The sequence below is a fragment of the Diceros bicornis genome, chromosome 19, assembly GCF_020826845.1.
Source record: "Diceros bicornis minor isolate mBicDic1 chromosome 19, mDicBic1.mat.cur, whole genome shotgun sequence".
Classification (NCBI taxonomy): domain Eukaryota; kingdom Metazoa; phylum Chordata; class Mammalia; order Perissodactyla; family Rhinocerotidae; genus Diceros; species Diceros bicornis.
In genome coordinates, this window is record NC_080758.1 from 24,915,835 (window position 1) to 24,931,794 (window position 15,960).

The 15,960-nt window shown below is 42.7% G+C and overlaps 1 protein-coding gene across 2 annotated transcripts in view; it reads left to right on the forward strand.

The window, feature by feature from the left end:
* Positions 1–12,248: 12,248 nt before the first annotated feature.
* Positions 12,249–15,960, forward strand: part of PIGU (phosphatidylinositol glycan anchor biosynthesis class U) — a 93,983-nt gene continuing 90,271 nt past the window's right edge. Inside the window, exon 1 of one of the 2 annotated variants that reach the window (XM_058562864.1) lies at positions 12,249–12,395. In XM_058562864.1, coding sequence (XP_058418847.1) covers positions 12,266–12,395 — 130 coding nt within the window. In that variant the 5' untranslated portion in view covers positions 12,249–12,265. The remainder of the gene's footprint in view (positions 12,396–15,960) is intronic. The other variant, XM_058562863.1, reaches the window with a different exon arrangement.

Sequence of the window (15,960 nt, forward strand, 5' to 3'; positions counted from 1 at the left end):
TGTATCCTTTTTTCCTCTTTCTACGCAACATATGTATTTACATATAGACAGTGCTTTGTTTCACAGGGCTTTTTGTTTCTAGTTTTAGAATTATACTTTAAAATTTTTTATTTACTTGCCTAACTACAGGAACATAGTTCAAAATTCCAAATGTTCAATGAGGAATACAGTAAAAACGAAGTATCCCTCCTTCCCCTATTCCCAACCATCTGGTCTCTTCCTTGGAGGCAACCATCAATTCTAATTTCCTGTGATTCCTTCCAGAGATATTCTATGTATTTAAAATCTAATGCATATATACATGTATGTATTTTTCACAGAAATAGAGACACTGTTCTGCAGCCTGCTTTTTTCACTTTACAGTGTATCTTGCTGCCCTTATCAGTATGGAAAAAAGCCTCATTCTTTTTCACATATGCATAGTATCCCATTGTATGTATGCATGATATTTATCCAGTCCCCTGTGGAAAGAAAGGCTGTTTCCAATATTTTATTATTACAAACAATGCTGCAATTAATATTTTTATCTATTATTTTGCATATTTATTTGTGAGATGAATATCTATTAGTGGAGATTAGTCAGTTGAGGTTATTTTACAAGTTTAAATAACATTTTAAAAGTTGATAAATATTGCCAAATAGCCTCCAGGATGTACGAATTTATACTGTTTGTAGGTTTGTTTGGTTCTACATAAATATATTATACACACTGTCCTGCAGACTCACATTTTTCACTCAACAATATGACTTTGAGTTCTACCTATGCCAATACATTTAGATCTACCTCATAAAAAAAAAAATACTTACAGTTTCCCATTGTATGGCCGTAGATAGCTTATTTAGTTGATCACTTATTGATGGACATTTGGGTGGTTTTCAATTTTTTGCTGCCACAAACAATGCTACAGTGACTATTCTTGTATGAATAGAATAGATTCATAGAAGTGAACTGCAAGATTGATAAGTATACAAATTTCAGATTTTAATAGGTGCTGTCAAATTGCATTCTCAAAATGTTGTGCCCATTTGGACTTCTACCAATGGTGCATGAGAGCTTTAGGTTTACATCTAGAACTGGCCCATGTGCTTCCCCCTGAATTAAAGCTCAAAGTTCCAGTTATTACTGTGATCATCCAGGCCCTGAGCCCCTCTCTGCAGAATCTGAGTGGACAAGCTGAGTGTCGGGAAGGATGAACACAAATGAGGGGCAGGCTCTGCCCCATTAGCCAGGTGGTCACCCAGGGAACACAACCCTCTCCAAAGGAAAGGCTACTTTGGGAAAAAGAGAGCTCCCCATCACTAGAGGTGTCTGAGCGGAGGTTTGGTACCAACAAATGCACTGAACATTTACTCTGTACCAGGTCTTGGGCTGGTGTCTTGACCCAGAGATGAGTCAGACCCAGTTCCTGCTCTCCCAGAGCTTGATATTCATGAAGAAAATAGACAAGTAAACAGACAGTGACAATTTTATCTACTAAGTATTGAGTTGGACTTCCTTTTCTGATAATATCTGGAACTTCCTGCTACATCACACATGGAAATGCTGGAAATAAAAACAACAAACATCCTTTTAAATGAACAACTGAATCTGCAACACTTTGGGTTTAACAGACATTTGGGAAGCCTTGGGCTTACATGAAGTTAGGGGTTGGAACTGAGACCCTTGGTAAGTCTAGGACCCTTGAAGGGCTACACCCAGTGAAAGAGTAGACTAGGGAAAAACAAACATCTGATGCTAGCAAAGGAGACAAAAAGGATCTGTGTCCATCTTGATTAGGTCTCTGGGCGGGGAAAAGAAACTAGCTCCTGAGAGTCTGAAACCACGTGCCTGCCCTTGAGTCTGGGGTTCATATTTACATCACCTGCAGGGCGGGGAAGCCCCAAGGCTGAGAAATTAACATAAAAGGAGACCTACTCCAAAACCGTCTCTTAGATGCCTAGCAGAAACAAATGCAAATCCTCTCTGGATCCCCCAGTCCCTTGCAGGCTACACAGAATTCCTATATAGAAAGCCCTTCCAAATATTAGCTAATAGTTCACAAGGAAGCAATTGATGAAATACACAAGGAAACAATCTACCATGAGTAAGATTCAGTAGACACAACAAACAGAAGAATCAGACTCCCAAGAACTTCAGATAACAGAATTATCGGTGATTAGGTGATTACTAAGTGCAGGTTAAAGGCCACTCCTGAGTGCTTTGGGAGCATAGAGAAAGAACTGACTCCCTGATGGAATCAAAGTCTTCCGTAAAGAAGCAAACTTTAAGAATGGCCCTTGAAGCATAAGTAGGACTTTGCCAAGTGAGGACAGGTGCTGTTGCGGGTAGCAGGTGGGGTGTACAAAGTAGAATGTACCAAGGGAATGACTATTTTTTTTTTTAAAGATTTTATTTATTTATTTTTTTCCCCCCAAAGCCCCAGTAGATAGTTGTATGTCATAGCTGCACATCCTTCTAGTTGCTGTATGTGGGACGCGGCCTCAGGATGGCTGGAGAAGCAGTACCTCGGTACGCGCCGGGATCCGAACCCGGGCCACCAGCAGCAGAGCGCGCGCACTTAACCGCTAAGCCACGGGGCCAGCCCAGGAATGACTATTGATAGTTTATTTTCTCAGGTGCAAATAGTGCAGAAAAGTGGGGGATGAGGCAAGGGAGGTAGGTAGGGGATAGATCATGCTGGCCCTGGTGAGCCATCTTATGGACTTGGTTCTTAAACTAAGTGCAAAGGAGGGGCCGGCCCTGTGGCATAGCGGTTAACTGCGTGCGCTCTGCTGCTGGTGGCCCGGGTTCGGATCCCCGGCGTGCACCAAGGGCACGCACCAATGCACCGCTTGTCAAGCCATGCTGTGGCGGCGTCCCATATAAAAAAGTGGAGGAAGATGGGCACAGATGTTAGCCCAGGGCTAGTCTTCCTCAGCAAAAAAAAGAGGAGGACTGGCATGGATGTTAGCTTAGGGCTGCTCTTCCTAAAAAAAAAAAAAAAAACTAAGTGCAAAGGAAAATCAGTGACCAGGTTAGTGATATTCATTCATTCACTTGTTGATTCATTCATTCATTCAACAATGGGTGTCAGGCATGGAGAATGGGTTAGAGAACAGAGAGTGGTAGCAGGAGACCAGTCAGGAGAGTATAGCAGACATGTAGGTGAGAAATGCTGGTGGGTGGTGGCAGTAAAGAAGAACAAGAGTAGGTGGATTTGACTGATATTTAGGTCAAAGCTTGAAAGTAGATTGTATACAAGGCAAGGGGAAGTGGGAGGTGTCAAGGCTGATTTCCAGGTTTTTGGCAGAGCAAGTGAAAGACTGGTGGTGCCATTCACAGGGACAAGGAATTGAAGAGGAAGAGTGAGTTGGAAGGAAGGAAGATCATGAGCTCAGTTTTAGATACTTGGAGTTTAAAGTGACTTTGGGATATCCTAGGTGGTGATGTCTAGGAGGTAGTTTGATTGTATGTCTGAATCGCAACAAGAGAAATCTGGACTGGAGATAAAGATCTGAGAGTCATCAATATATAAATAATAATTGAAACCAGGAAAGTATATAAGAGTCCTTTGGGAGGCTGTGTTCCATCTCCTGTTCTATTGGTTAAGAGCTTTTGGTTGCAAGTAACTAAAGACCCAACTCAGACTGGATTAAACTAGGAAAGGAATTTGATTGAACTGTTCAGTAATAATTGCCTTCAGGCAAGTCTTGATCCACTGGCTCAAATAATGGAACTAAGATCCAATCTTTTCTAATTTCTCCAAAACACTTCCTAGGAGTTGGATTAATTCTTGACAGGCTGTCTCTTTGTGACCACATGATAGTGTAGGGAAATGGCTCTGCCACGGCACCCTGGTGACCCTGCACATATTCATTCATATAGGTCACACAGGTAAAAGTTTGAAAAGCTTATCTGAGTCTTGGCAGAATGCCTTGTGATCCTCCCAGAACATGAGAAGGTGGGAGGCTTGTAAGGCGTTGAGGCCACTTTCCACTTGCCTTCCTATCTCCCCTGGGAGACTGTCATGAGACAGTTTTATTGCTTCCCAGGTTCTGACAAAAAGACTTTCTGCCCCACCCTACTCAGAACCGACCTGCAGAATATAAAACCTGTTAACTGCAGTCTAGAATTGGCTCCTTAGCAACAAAGTACCCCACAACTCATGTTGCAATTGTCCAGCCCCTTTTGTTTCAGTGCCATCCTTTTTGGTGTGTGGAACAAGGATCACAGGGAGCTGGCTTGTTCTTCTTGCTGTCTATGTAAGTAATAAACTGCTTAAATTGAAAAGTGGCTCATTGTATCTTTACCAGTAGAAAGAATCAGTGGCCTTGGCCTTGCCTTATCTTGCCTTGTACATATAAGCTGCCAGCTGCTCATAGGTCTGGGTGCTTCCAAGCTCAAACCCAGCAAAGACAAGGCTCATATCCCCAAATGGCTTGATCCAAAATTCCAGAATTGTGTTGTTGGCTCTGATTGACCTGATTTGGGTCATATGCTCATCCCTGAACCAATCACTGAGGCTAGGGATTTGGAATGTATTGATTAATTTCAGCCATTTAGGGCCCATTCCTGGAAATGGGGTTGAGGTCAATTCTACTCAAATCACATGGCTGAGAATTCAGGGTCCTATTAGGAAAGGGTAAAGGGGGAATGAATGCCAGGAAGCAACAAGCAAAGCCCACTATACCTGTCTTCTTTCCCAGAGCAGGGAAGTTTGTGTGTGTTTGAAGGCAGGGCATGAGGCGTCTGGATGCATAGTTGTGGAGGGTGTGGCTCCTGAGGAGGGAGAGGGGCTCAGAGAGAGGAGGCTAGGGGAGGGGGAGCCAAACTTTAGCCTTCAGGTTGTAGGCCTGGTTTATTTATTTATTTATTTTAAATTTATTTATTTATTTATTTTTTCCCCCAAAGCCCCAGTAGATAATTGTATGTCATAGCTGCACATCCCTCTAGTTGCTGTATGTGGGACGCAGCCTCAGCATGGCCGGAGAAGCGGTGCGGCGGTACGCGCCTGGGATGCGAACCCGGGCCGCCAGCAGCGGAGCGCACGCACTTAACCGCTAAGCCACGGGGCCGGCCTGTAGGCCTGATTTACATCTTGGTCTTGTTTTCCTAACATGGCTTTTGCAATGGTGGGCATTTGCAGGTAGGCGACAGGAAGGAAATTGAGAGAGCTGGAGGCACAGGGTCCCGGAAACCTGTCCTCAGGCATTATGTAAGGCCAGATCTCTGGTTCCTTTTGGACCCTTACAATACGCAGATCCAAGAGCCGAGGAGGGAGCTCGTGTGGGCCTCCCATGGGGCCTCACCAGAAACCCAGCTTAGGAACAAGAGGTAGCTAGTATAGGAGACAGATGATGAGAACCCTGATTTCTGAGCCTAGTGCCACCACTGACTTGCTGTGTGATCTTGGGCCAGGCGCTGCTCCTTTCTGGGCCATAGTTTCCCAATCTGTACAGTGAACTAGATTAGGCCTTTCCTACTTTTTCAATCTTAAGGATGCCTTTAATTATTTTTCCCTACATGACACTGCCTTCCACTCACCCCCATTTGTTGAGTTGTTATTGTTTGAGTTTTTGTATAGTTTATTGTCTTCTGGTGAAAAATCTGCACAAACACAAATCAAGCCAATGCTGTATCTTTAATCCTTCTTTCCGCTTTGATGGCAACTCTGACTTTTTTTTACCCTGTTCTTGTGTTTCTTTGGTGATTTTCTTGAGTTCTTTCCTTCTCATCCAGGCCATATCTTGCAAATCTATGTTTGGGTTGATTTCTCTTTGCATAATCCAAGCAATTGTAAATTTTATCAAAGTCTGTTGTTTTGCCACTGCCAAAGTGGGTTCACATCCGAAGACAAAGATAATTATCTGGTGTGTTCGCATACATTTGGGTTAGTTTTTCTAGAATTTATGGCTTAGGTACTGTTGCCTTCCCAGGGTGAAGGACCTCTATGACCATTCGTTTCTGTAGAGACAGTTGGTATGTCAAGAACTTCCTTGCCTGGCTGGTTACTTGTGTCATTCATAACGGTGGCTGGTCATCAGGCAGCTGGGGTGGAAAACAGCCCTCGGTTGTGTTTAAAGATTTTGTATACTTGTCAATCTGAGATTATTGCTCTAAGTTTCTGTGTGTCAAATTTCTATTAATGAAAGTTTCAGAGAACCGTCCATCAGACCTTTAAAGTCCCTGAGCGCCAGGGACCAGATATAGTGGGATTCAGGAAGCAACTGATCACTTGATCAATGCTACCTCCAAAATATCTCTTGAATCCACCCACTTCACTCTACCGCCCTGGTCCAAGCTACCATCTTCTTTCACCTGGTTGACAGCAGCAGCCTCCTCACTGGTCTTCCTGATGCCACCCTCGCTTCCTCCAATCCATTATTCACCCAGTAGCCAGAGGGATATTTTTAAAATCTAAATTGTGATCATGTTCCAACTCTAACTGAAACTCTTTAGTGGACTTCCCATTGCTCTTAGAATAAAAATCCAACTTTGCTTCATGGTCCACAAAAGCCACTTGACCCTTGCCTACTTCTCCAAGTCTCACCTCTTGCTCACTTCACTCCACATTGGCCTCCCTCACTGCAAGTTCACTGTAACCTCAATTGTCTCCTTGCCATACGCACCATTCCCCATTGACAGTTCTTTCTATCATTGGTTCCTCTTCATCCTTTAGGTCTCAGCTTAAATATTGTCTCCTCAGACAGACTTTCTTTGACCACCCAATCCAGTCTATAGTAGGTCCTCCATTATTCATTATCATTGCTCCTGGTCTGTTGCCCTCATAGGTCTAATCACAACCTCTAATTATTTTATTTGTCTGATTACTTCTATTTTATATGACTTCCTGCTAGACTATAAACTCCAATATGGGAGGGACTGTATCTATCTTTCTCATCACCATTATTAGTGGATACTTGCCTTTTTTTCTCATCCAGCACATCCAATCACCCTTTGCCTTTACTCAAATGAATTCACTCAACTGCCTCAGGGTGTGCTGTCCTAAGGCAAGCATAGTAAATTCATCATCCGACTTCTTACAGATCCTTTTCTCTTGCTGCCCTACACACAGCCAAGAGGCAGGTATGGGACCTAATCTCAATCAATCTCATACTCTTTCCAAGACTTTTGTTGAATGGCATGATGCAAGGCCATTAAAAACTGGCTGGAGTTCACTCATTCCCGTGGTAGTACCTGGTTGACCTGACAGGTGGTTCCTGCTACCCAGGCCCTGTGTTGTCTACCTGGGTCCTGACTATTCCAAGTCTGGTTCCCCAGTCTTCTCTTTGGCCCTGTGAGCTCCCTCATTGCCTCCTAGTTAATTTCCTTTATGTTAAAGATGACCAGAATCGGTTTGCTATTTGGAATAAGAGAAACTTGCTGGATAGACTGTATCTCCACAGCCTAGTGCAGGACCTGGCAATGGTAGGTGTTCAATAAATGCTAAAGGAAAAACTACTCAGGTGTGTGGCTTAAAGCTGGTTACTTAATATCTTAGAGCCTCAGTTTCTTCCTCCTAGGTAACCTACCTATCGTCTGGAATCTCTGGCTTCTCAGGAGAGAAATCACCTTGATTGTTCCTTTATTATCGCCCTCCTTTGAATTCTCTACCCTTCCCTTCTCAGCTATAACAACAAAATAACCCAACCCAACTCAACCAACCCAACCCAAATTCCTCTCATTTTCTGAGGCAGAGCAGCTTAACCACAATGTCTGGAGCTAACACTCAGATCCTAGTTACACCATTTACCAGCTATGTGACTTTAGATAAATTACTAAATCTCTTTGTGCCTCAGTTTCCTCATGTGCATGTGGTGATCGGGAAATTATAGTACCTGTAATAGTATATACATTAAATGAGATAAAACAGGTAAAGCACTTAAAATAATACTTAGCACATAGTAAGCACTCAATACTTGCTACCTATTATTACTATTTTCATCTTTTTGTTGCATAAGCTACTGGATACCCATGCCTTCAGGGTAATGTTCTTCAAAGTATGGTTCCTGAACCACCAGCATCAGAATAAACTGGAGAGATTAAGAAAATAGGTTCCTGGGGCCACCCGGTGGCGCAGTGGCGCAGCGGTTAAGTGCGCGCGCTCAGCTGCAGCGGCCCGGGGTTTGCTGGTTCGGATCCCGGGTGCGCACTGACGCACCACTTGTCGAGCCATGCTGTGGCGGCGTCCCATATAAAGTAGAGGAAGATGGGCACATATGTTAGCCCAGGGCCAGTCTTCTTCAAGAAAAAGGGGGAGGATTGGCATCGGATGTTAGCTCAGGGCTAGTCCTCCTCACAAAAAAAAAAAAAAAAAGAAAACAGGTTCCTGGGCTCCAGCCCATGCCAAGTGAATCACAATCTCTAGGGCAGAGCTAAGAAATTTACATTTAAAGAATATATCTCCCAAGTGATTTTAATGCTCATTTCTTTTTAAAAGATATTGAGACATAATACACATACCATAAAATTCACCCATTTAAATTGTATAGTTCAGTGGTTTTTGGTATATTCACAGTGTTGTACAACCATCACCACAATGTAATTTTACAAGATTTTCATCATCCCCCAAAGAAATCCTGTACCCATTAGCAGTTATTTCCCCTTTCCTACCTCCCCAACCACCCCAGCCCTAGGCAGCCACTAATCTACTTTCTGTCTCTATAGACTTGCCTATTCTGGACATTTCATATAAATGGAATTATACAACATGTGGTCTTTTTTTTTTTTAATAATTTTATTTATTTATTTTTTTCCCCCAAAGCCCCAGTAGATAGTTGTATGTCATAGCTGCACATCCTTCTAGTTGCCGTATGTGGGACACGGCCTCAGCATGGCCGGAGAAGCGGTGCGTCGGTGCGCGCCTGGGATCCGAACCCAGGCCGCCAGCAGTGGAGCGTGTGCGCTTAACCGCTAAGCCACAGGGCCGGCCCCAATGTGGTCTTTTCTGATTGTCTTATTTCACTTAGCATGTTTTCAAGGTTCATCCATATTATAGCCTGTATCAATACTTCATTCTTTTTTATTGTCCACTTATAGTCCATTGTATAGATATACCATATTTCGTTTATCCATTCTTGGCAAACAAAATGGATATTTGGGTTGTTTCCACTTTTTGGCTATTTCAAATAATAACTATAAATAATCTACGAACATTTGTGTACAAGTTTTTGTGTGGACATGTCATTTTGAGGAACTGCCAAACTGTTTTCCAAAGTGACTACAGCATTTTACATTCCACCAGTAATGTATAAGGGTTCCAATTTCTCCAATTCCTTGCCATACTTGTTAAGATCTATCTTTTAGTGTAGCCATCCTAGTGGGTGTGAAATGATATCTCATTGTGGTTTTGATTTGTATTTCCCCAATAACTAATGGTGTCGAGCATCTTTTCACATGCTTATTGGCCATTTGTGTATCTTCTTTGGAGACGTGTATGTCTATTCAAATCCTTTGCCCATTTTTAATTGGGTTGTCTTCTTATTATTGAGTTGTAAGAGTTCTTTATATATTCTAGATAAAAGTTCCTAATCAGATATGTGATTTGCAGATATTTTTTCCCATTCTGTGGGTTGTCTTTTCATTTCTTGATGGTGTCCTTTGGAGGACAAAAGTTTTTAATTTTTATGAAGTCCAATTTATTTATTTTTTATTTTGTTGCCTGTGCTTTTGGTGTTGTATCTAAGAAACATTGCCTAACTCAAAGTCATGGAGATTTACTCCTACGTTTTCTTCTCGGAGGCTTATAGTTTTAGCTCTTATATTTAGGTCTATGATCCATGCACACTCATGTTTAAGAACCACTGACTTGGGTTACACCTTCTACCTATAATGGCTAATCACTGTTTTTCCCAAGCAACGACAATCTTCACCCAAAGAAGAATTTTTAAGTCATCTGTTAGGATGATGTAAATAATAACAAAACAGCTAACTAATGTATATTGAGCACTTGGTAGCATTTTATATTACACAATCTTCTTCAATCTTCACAATGAGGTTTGTGTTATAATCACTTCCACTTTTCATGATGTAATACATATATCTATATACTATATTTATATAGTGTATATATATATATATCCTCTAAGATGATGTGATACATATAGCTCCTCCTTTTAGGTACCAACACATCTTTATGAAGGAAGGTTGTGCAGACTAAATAAGCTCACGTGTGTTAAAAGTATGCCACAGTGCTTGCAGAGCAGGGCTCAAAGGATGAGAGTACCTCTCTCCATTCCTTCATGATCCTCTCTCCCAATGGAGACCTGCCCCTCCCACTGGTCAAGAAAGCTATCAGCTCCAGGGCTGATTTTTGGATTCTCGTGGCATCCTGCTCCCCTTTTTCCTTCTCTCACCATGGTTCGTGATTTTACTTTTATTTGTGTTATTCTTAAGACTATCAGCTCTCTTCAACTATTTTCCAAGTTCCATAAAGGCAGGGAGTGAAACTTTATCACTGCAATATTCCCCAACACCCAGCACACGGCCTGGGGATATAGCGATCTCTTAAAAATCTGACCACATCACTTTCTGGTTTAAAATTCTCCAGTGGCACATAGATTGCACTTTCAGTAAAGCCCAACTTCCCAACCATGGAGAACAGGTCCCTACCTGATTAGCCCCTATCTGCCTCTTCACCCACACCTTCTACTAGTCTCTCCACTTGGACCATACTTGTTTCCTTTCTCAAACACACCTGCTGTTTCCTGACTCAGAGGCTGTTCCCTTCACTTGGAAGCTCTGATTAGTTTCTCATCCTTTAGGTCTCAGCTCAAATGTCACCTCTTCCCAGAGCCTTCCTTTACCACCCTCTCCACTGTTACCACCACTCTTCTGCCAAGTTATTCTTGATGGTGCAACCTGTTTCATTTTATTCACAGATCTGAAATTTCCTTATATATTTATTTAATATTAATTTTTATAGCTAACATTTAAGCACTCACCATAGGCACTTTTCATATATTAACTAATGAAGTGGTGTGCTACTTAATGCTTATCAGTGGGCTCTCTCAACTCCAAAACCCTGATTTGTAGTGTCTGCTGATTTCTGTGGTGTAAACATTCCCATCAGTAGGGATTTCAAGCTACCAACCTGACGTCACTGAACACCGATTTGGGAAGCGAAGGGCAGTAGCGCCACCATTATACAGTACTTGCCATAAAGTGATATAGCAGTGGTAAATAACCTCAAGAGCACAGATAAAACTGTAGTAAAATAATTAGGAAGTGATGAGCTTTGAGTATTTATTACTTTGTTTTTAATATAACTTATTTAACTGTAAGTTTATATAATTTAATTTTTGATAATGGCTGTGTTTAAAAGCAACTGGCAAAATTTCTAAGCATTTCTTTCTTTTTTTTTTTTTTTGAGGAAGATCAGCCCTGAGCTAACATCCGTCCTAATCCTCCTCTTTTTGCTGAGGAAGACCGGCTCTGAGCTAACATCTATTGCCAATCCTCCTCCTCTTTTTTTTTCCCCCCAAAGCCCCAGTAGATAGTTGTACATCATAGTTGCACGTCCTTCTAGTTGCTGTATGTAGGACACCACCTCAGCATGGCCGGAGAAGCGGTGCGGCAGTGCGCGCCTGGGGTCTGAACCCGGCGGCCAGTAGCAGAGCGCGCGCACTTAACCGCTAAGCCACAGGGCCGGCCCGCATCTAAGCATTTCTAACAGTTTCTAGTGAGCCTGTACCAGCCAACAACCAGCAAGCACATTGTTCAGATGAGGAACCCAAGGCACAGAAAGGTTAAGCAACTTGTTCAAGGCCGCAGAGCTAATAAATCTGTTTACCACTCCAAAATGTATCCTCACAACCCAACATAGTGCCTGGCATATAGTTGGCGTTCAATACACAACTGTAGAATAAATAAATGAATACATATTTAATACTCTTTAAAAACATAAAAAAGAAACATTTTCACATTAAAAACATACACACAAGAGTGAAGTTAACATCTCTTTAAAACTCTCTCACAGTCCTAGGAAGATAACTACCTTCACTTGTCTAATTTCAGCAACACTCCAGGCCCTGAGGGCTTTTACAATTCACCTGCTATCGTAGGCGACGTCGCCCAATCCTTTGCTACAAGCTTGAGACGCCTCGCTTTCCGTCGTCCCGCCGGGTCTCGCCGCAAGGCTCCCTGGGAGTGGTAGTCCCTAGTCTGGCAGCTCCTGGCGCAGCAGCGAGGCGCGCTGGCCCTTGGAACTACGGAGGGTGGCGCACTGGTCGCAAGGCTCTTCCGCCTCGCCTTTCCCTCCCGGCCTTCCCGCCCGCCCCAGCTATCATGGCGGCTCCCTTGGCCCTGGTGCTGGTGGTGGCCGTGACCGTGCGGGCGGCCTTGTTCCGCTCCAGCCTGGCCGAGTTCATCTCCGAGCGGGTGGAAGTGGTGTCCCCACTAAGCTCTTGGAAAAGAGGTAAGGTCACCGGCTCGAGTAGGCGGCCAGGCCCCGCCTTTGCTCTCCTGGCCCCCGTGAATGGGAGGCGGGGGCAGTGGCCTCGAACTCAAGATTCTGAGGGAACTAACCCGCTCTGGCTTTCTCAGAGAGGGCGGGGCCTGAGGGCGGGGCCGCTGAGGGGAGGGGGGCGTGATGCGGTTTGGGCCCTAGGGGCCAGATCACCCGAGGAGTGGATCTGAGGGGGTGTGTCCCGCTCGGGTCCTGAGCCGGGGGGCGTGGTCTGAGGAAGGGTCGGAATAAGAAAGGGCGTTGTGGGTGGAGTGGGATTTGCGGATGGGAATTGGGATTTGCCGCGGGATCGCAAGTGGTGCTCGTTGGGGTATGGGTTGGTGTGTGAGGAGACCCCGAGTGAGGGGACCAATGTTGCCTAAGCGAGGAGAGTGTGTGAGTGTGCTTAGACGCCTCATCTCAGTGTGAGACTTGCAGTGCGGCTTTTTCTACTGTTTCTTCTTATTTCTTTAAGACCTTCATCAAACATTGTTTTATATCAGCGTGTACAATGAGACAGAGTTTGGGCTGAAGGATCCACAGGCTAGTGGGAGAGACAAAGAGTTATCATCATTTATGAAAAGTGTACTTCCTGTATAAATCCAGTTCCTTCCTTGGAGTTCTGACCCTGAAGAAAGTGTCCTCTTCTTTTCCGATTTCCTAAGGATGAGGGATTTGAGCTAACTCTTGAAGGATGTAGAGTTTGGAAAGCAAGATTAGAGAAAGAGAAGTTCCAGGTAGCAGAAGGTAAACAGGATCAAGAAATGTTGAAGAATGTGAAATGTCCAAAGTAGGGAGTAATGGGGTGGGGGTTAGGTTAGGGCCAAAGTTTGAAGATTTTTTAAAAAACTTTTTTTACTGAAGTACAATAAACATACCATGCACATATAAGTGTAGAGCTCAGTGAATTTTCACAAACTGTGTATACCCATGTAGCCAGCACCCAGATCAAGAAACAGAACATTACCAGCATCCCAGAAGTCCCCTTTGTATCCTCGAACTTTCAATACTAGAGTTTTGAGATTATCCCATAGACATTTTGGAATGGGGGAATGGTGTGATGAATGGGAGTTTTATGAATAATTAGAGCTAAGGTTCCTAAAAATACTTCCTATATATCAGAGACTGTGCTAAACCTCATTTTATCCTCCAGTTATTCTATGTGTTAGATGGTGTTATTTTCCCCATTTTACAGATGATGAAACTGAGATTTAGAGAAGTTAAGTAATTTGCCCAAGTTTCCCAGTTGACAAATGGCAATAAAGGTAGTAGTAATTCATATGCGTGATGGTAAGAGCTTAGACTTGATATTTTTGCATATAATATTGCATATAATTGTTTGTTGAGCAAACTGAATTGTTTATTGAAGCCACTTGGTTCCTGTTTTCTTCTGGATACTAGAAGACCCAAGGCAGTATTAGGCCCTCCTTCGTCTGCTCTCTTAGCACTTTAAACATTTCTCACTTTATATCATATTTGTTTATATCTGGTTTCTCCACTGTACTATGAGCTCCTTGAAGGCCAGGATTATTTTGTTCATTCCTGAATCCTTTGTGCCTGGCATAGAGTAGTTGTATAGTTACTGGTGAATAAATATTGAAGAAAAGAAAACATAAGATCTGAGTACTTATAGGATAGACAGGGTGAAGGATCCAAAGATGAGGCAATGTAGTACAGTGATTAAGAGCACAGGGTCTGGGATCTCAGAAAGGGTTTGAGTCTTTCTCTGCCTCTGCCACTTACTGTATGTGTGACCTCTAACATCAGTTTTCTCATCTGTAAAATAGAAAGTTATAATATGTACCCCATTAAATGAGATAATCCATGTTGAAGCTCTTAGCACGATAATGAAAGCTAAAATGACTAATTCTAAGATTTTGAGTTTAAATAATAGGGAGAACAGTGGTGATATTGGCTGAAATAGGTGAGTCAGAAAGGACAGCAGTGTTTGATGTGTGTATAAGATGATAGTATGATATTCAAAGGTTTGGGTCTGGAGCTTGGGGCCAATGTCAGCTAGAGAGAGAGATTTTATAATCACCTATCTGGATCTGATTAAGTCAGGATAACTATTTGTCCCATTTGGGAGGGTCAAGTATGACATCTGTAAGTATCACTTGTCTTCAGAGTATACTTTAAAATGGGATATTTTATAAAGCAGGTGATTGTATTAAACCCTAAAAGGTAGGCATTTAAAAATATTGAAATCGGAGCCCTTCTGGTTTCACATGACAGTTTGAGTTTTTTCTGTGTGTGAGGAAGATTAGCCCTGAGCTAACATGTGATGCCAATCCTCTTTTTTTGCTGAGGAATATTGGCCCTGGGCTAACATCTGTGCCCATCTTCCTCTACTTTATATGGGATGCCACCACAGCATGGCCTGACAAGCAGTGCGTTGGTGCACTCCTGGGATCCGAACTTGCGAACCCCGGGCCGCCAAAGCGGAGCGCACGCACTTAACCACTACACCACTGGGCCAGCCCCAGTTTGAGTTTTTTGAGTGACCAGTTCTTTGGGTGAAGGGCCTTGGATCCAAATAGATTTTGATGGCTGTAATCATGGACTGATTTTTGATGGGAATAAGTAAGAAGTTGTATACTTGGAGGGGATGATTCTTGTCTTCAGATATCTGAAGGGTTTTAAATGGATTGTCAGTTCTTTCACGTGCAAATGACAGAATCCAACTTAAACTGGCCAAATTATAATAAAAAGTGAATTTACTGGCCTATATAATGGAACGATCAAAGGGTAGATCCTGACTTCAGGCCTAGCTGGAGTCCAGAGACTCAATGATTTCCTCAGGACTTATTCTTTTTCTGTTTTGGCATCGACTGCATTCTGGAAGGCTCTTCCCAGATATTGGCAAGATTGGCTACTAATAGCCTCTGCCTTTTGTGTCCTCACAGTGTCAAGTCCAGTGGAAAGAGAGTGACTCTTGTTAAAGAGCACAACAAAAGCCTTGGAATTGAGTCACGCTGAACTTATTTGGGTAATATGCCAATTCTTAAACCAATTACTGGGGTCAGCCTGGGTCATGTATCTATATCTTCTTCTTTGGAGAGAGGGCAACCTGCCAAACCATGTAAGAGGGGGGTATCCTATAGGAAAACTAGGGTGCTCTTACCAGAAGAAGGGGAAATTGATGTTGGGCAGGTGAAAATAACAGATATCCATTATAATAGGAAAGAGATCTTTTTTATGTCCCTCATTTCTACAGACTCGTCAATTTATTTGATAGTTCAACTAAAATTTATACAGATTTCCTGCTTGACAAAATGTAAGCATGTGCTTCTCAGTCCAATAAAAATAATAATAATTAGTGTAATGCTTTCTATCTGCCAAGCACTGTTCTAAGCACTTTAGGTATGTTAAAAAACTAATTTAATCTCTACAGCTGCTCTATGATATAAATATTACTGTTAACCCCATTTTATAGATGAGAAAATTGAAGCACAGAGAGGTTAAGTCACTTGCCCAAAGTCAGGTAGATAATAATGTTTTATGTGAATAGCTAGCTATCTTAGGCATGGCTTTT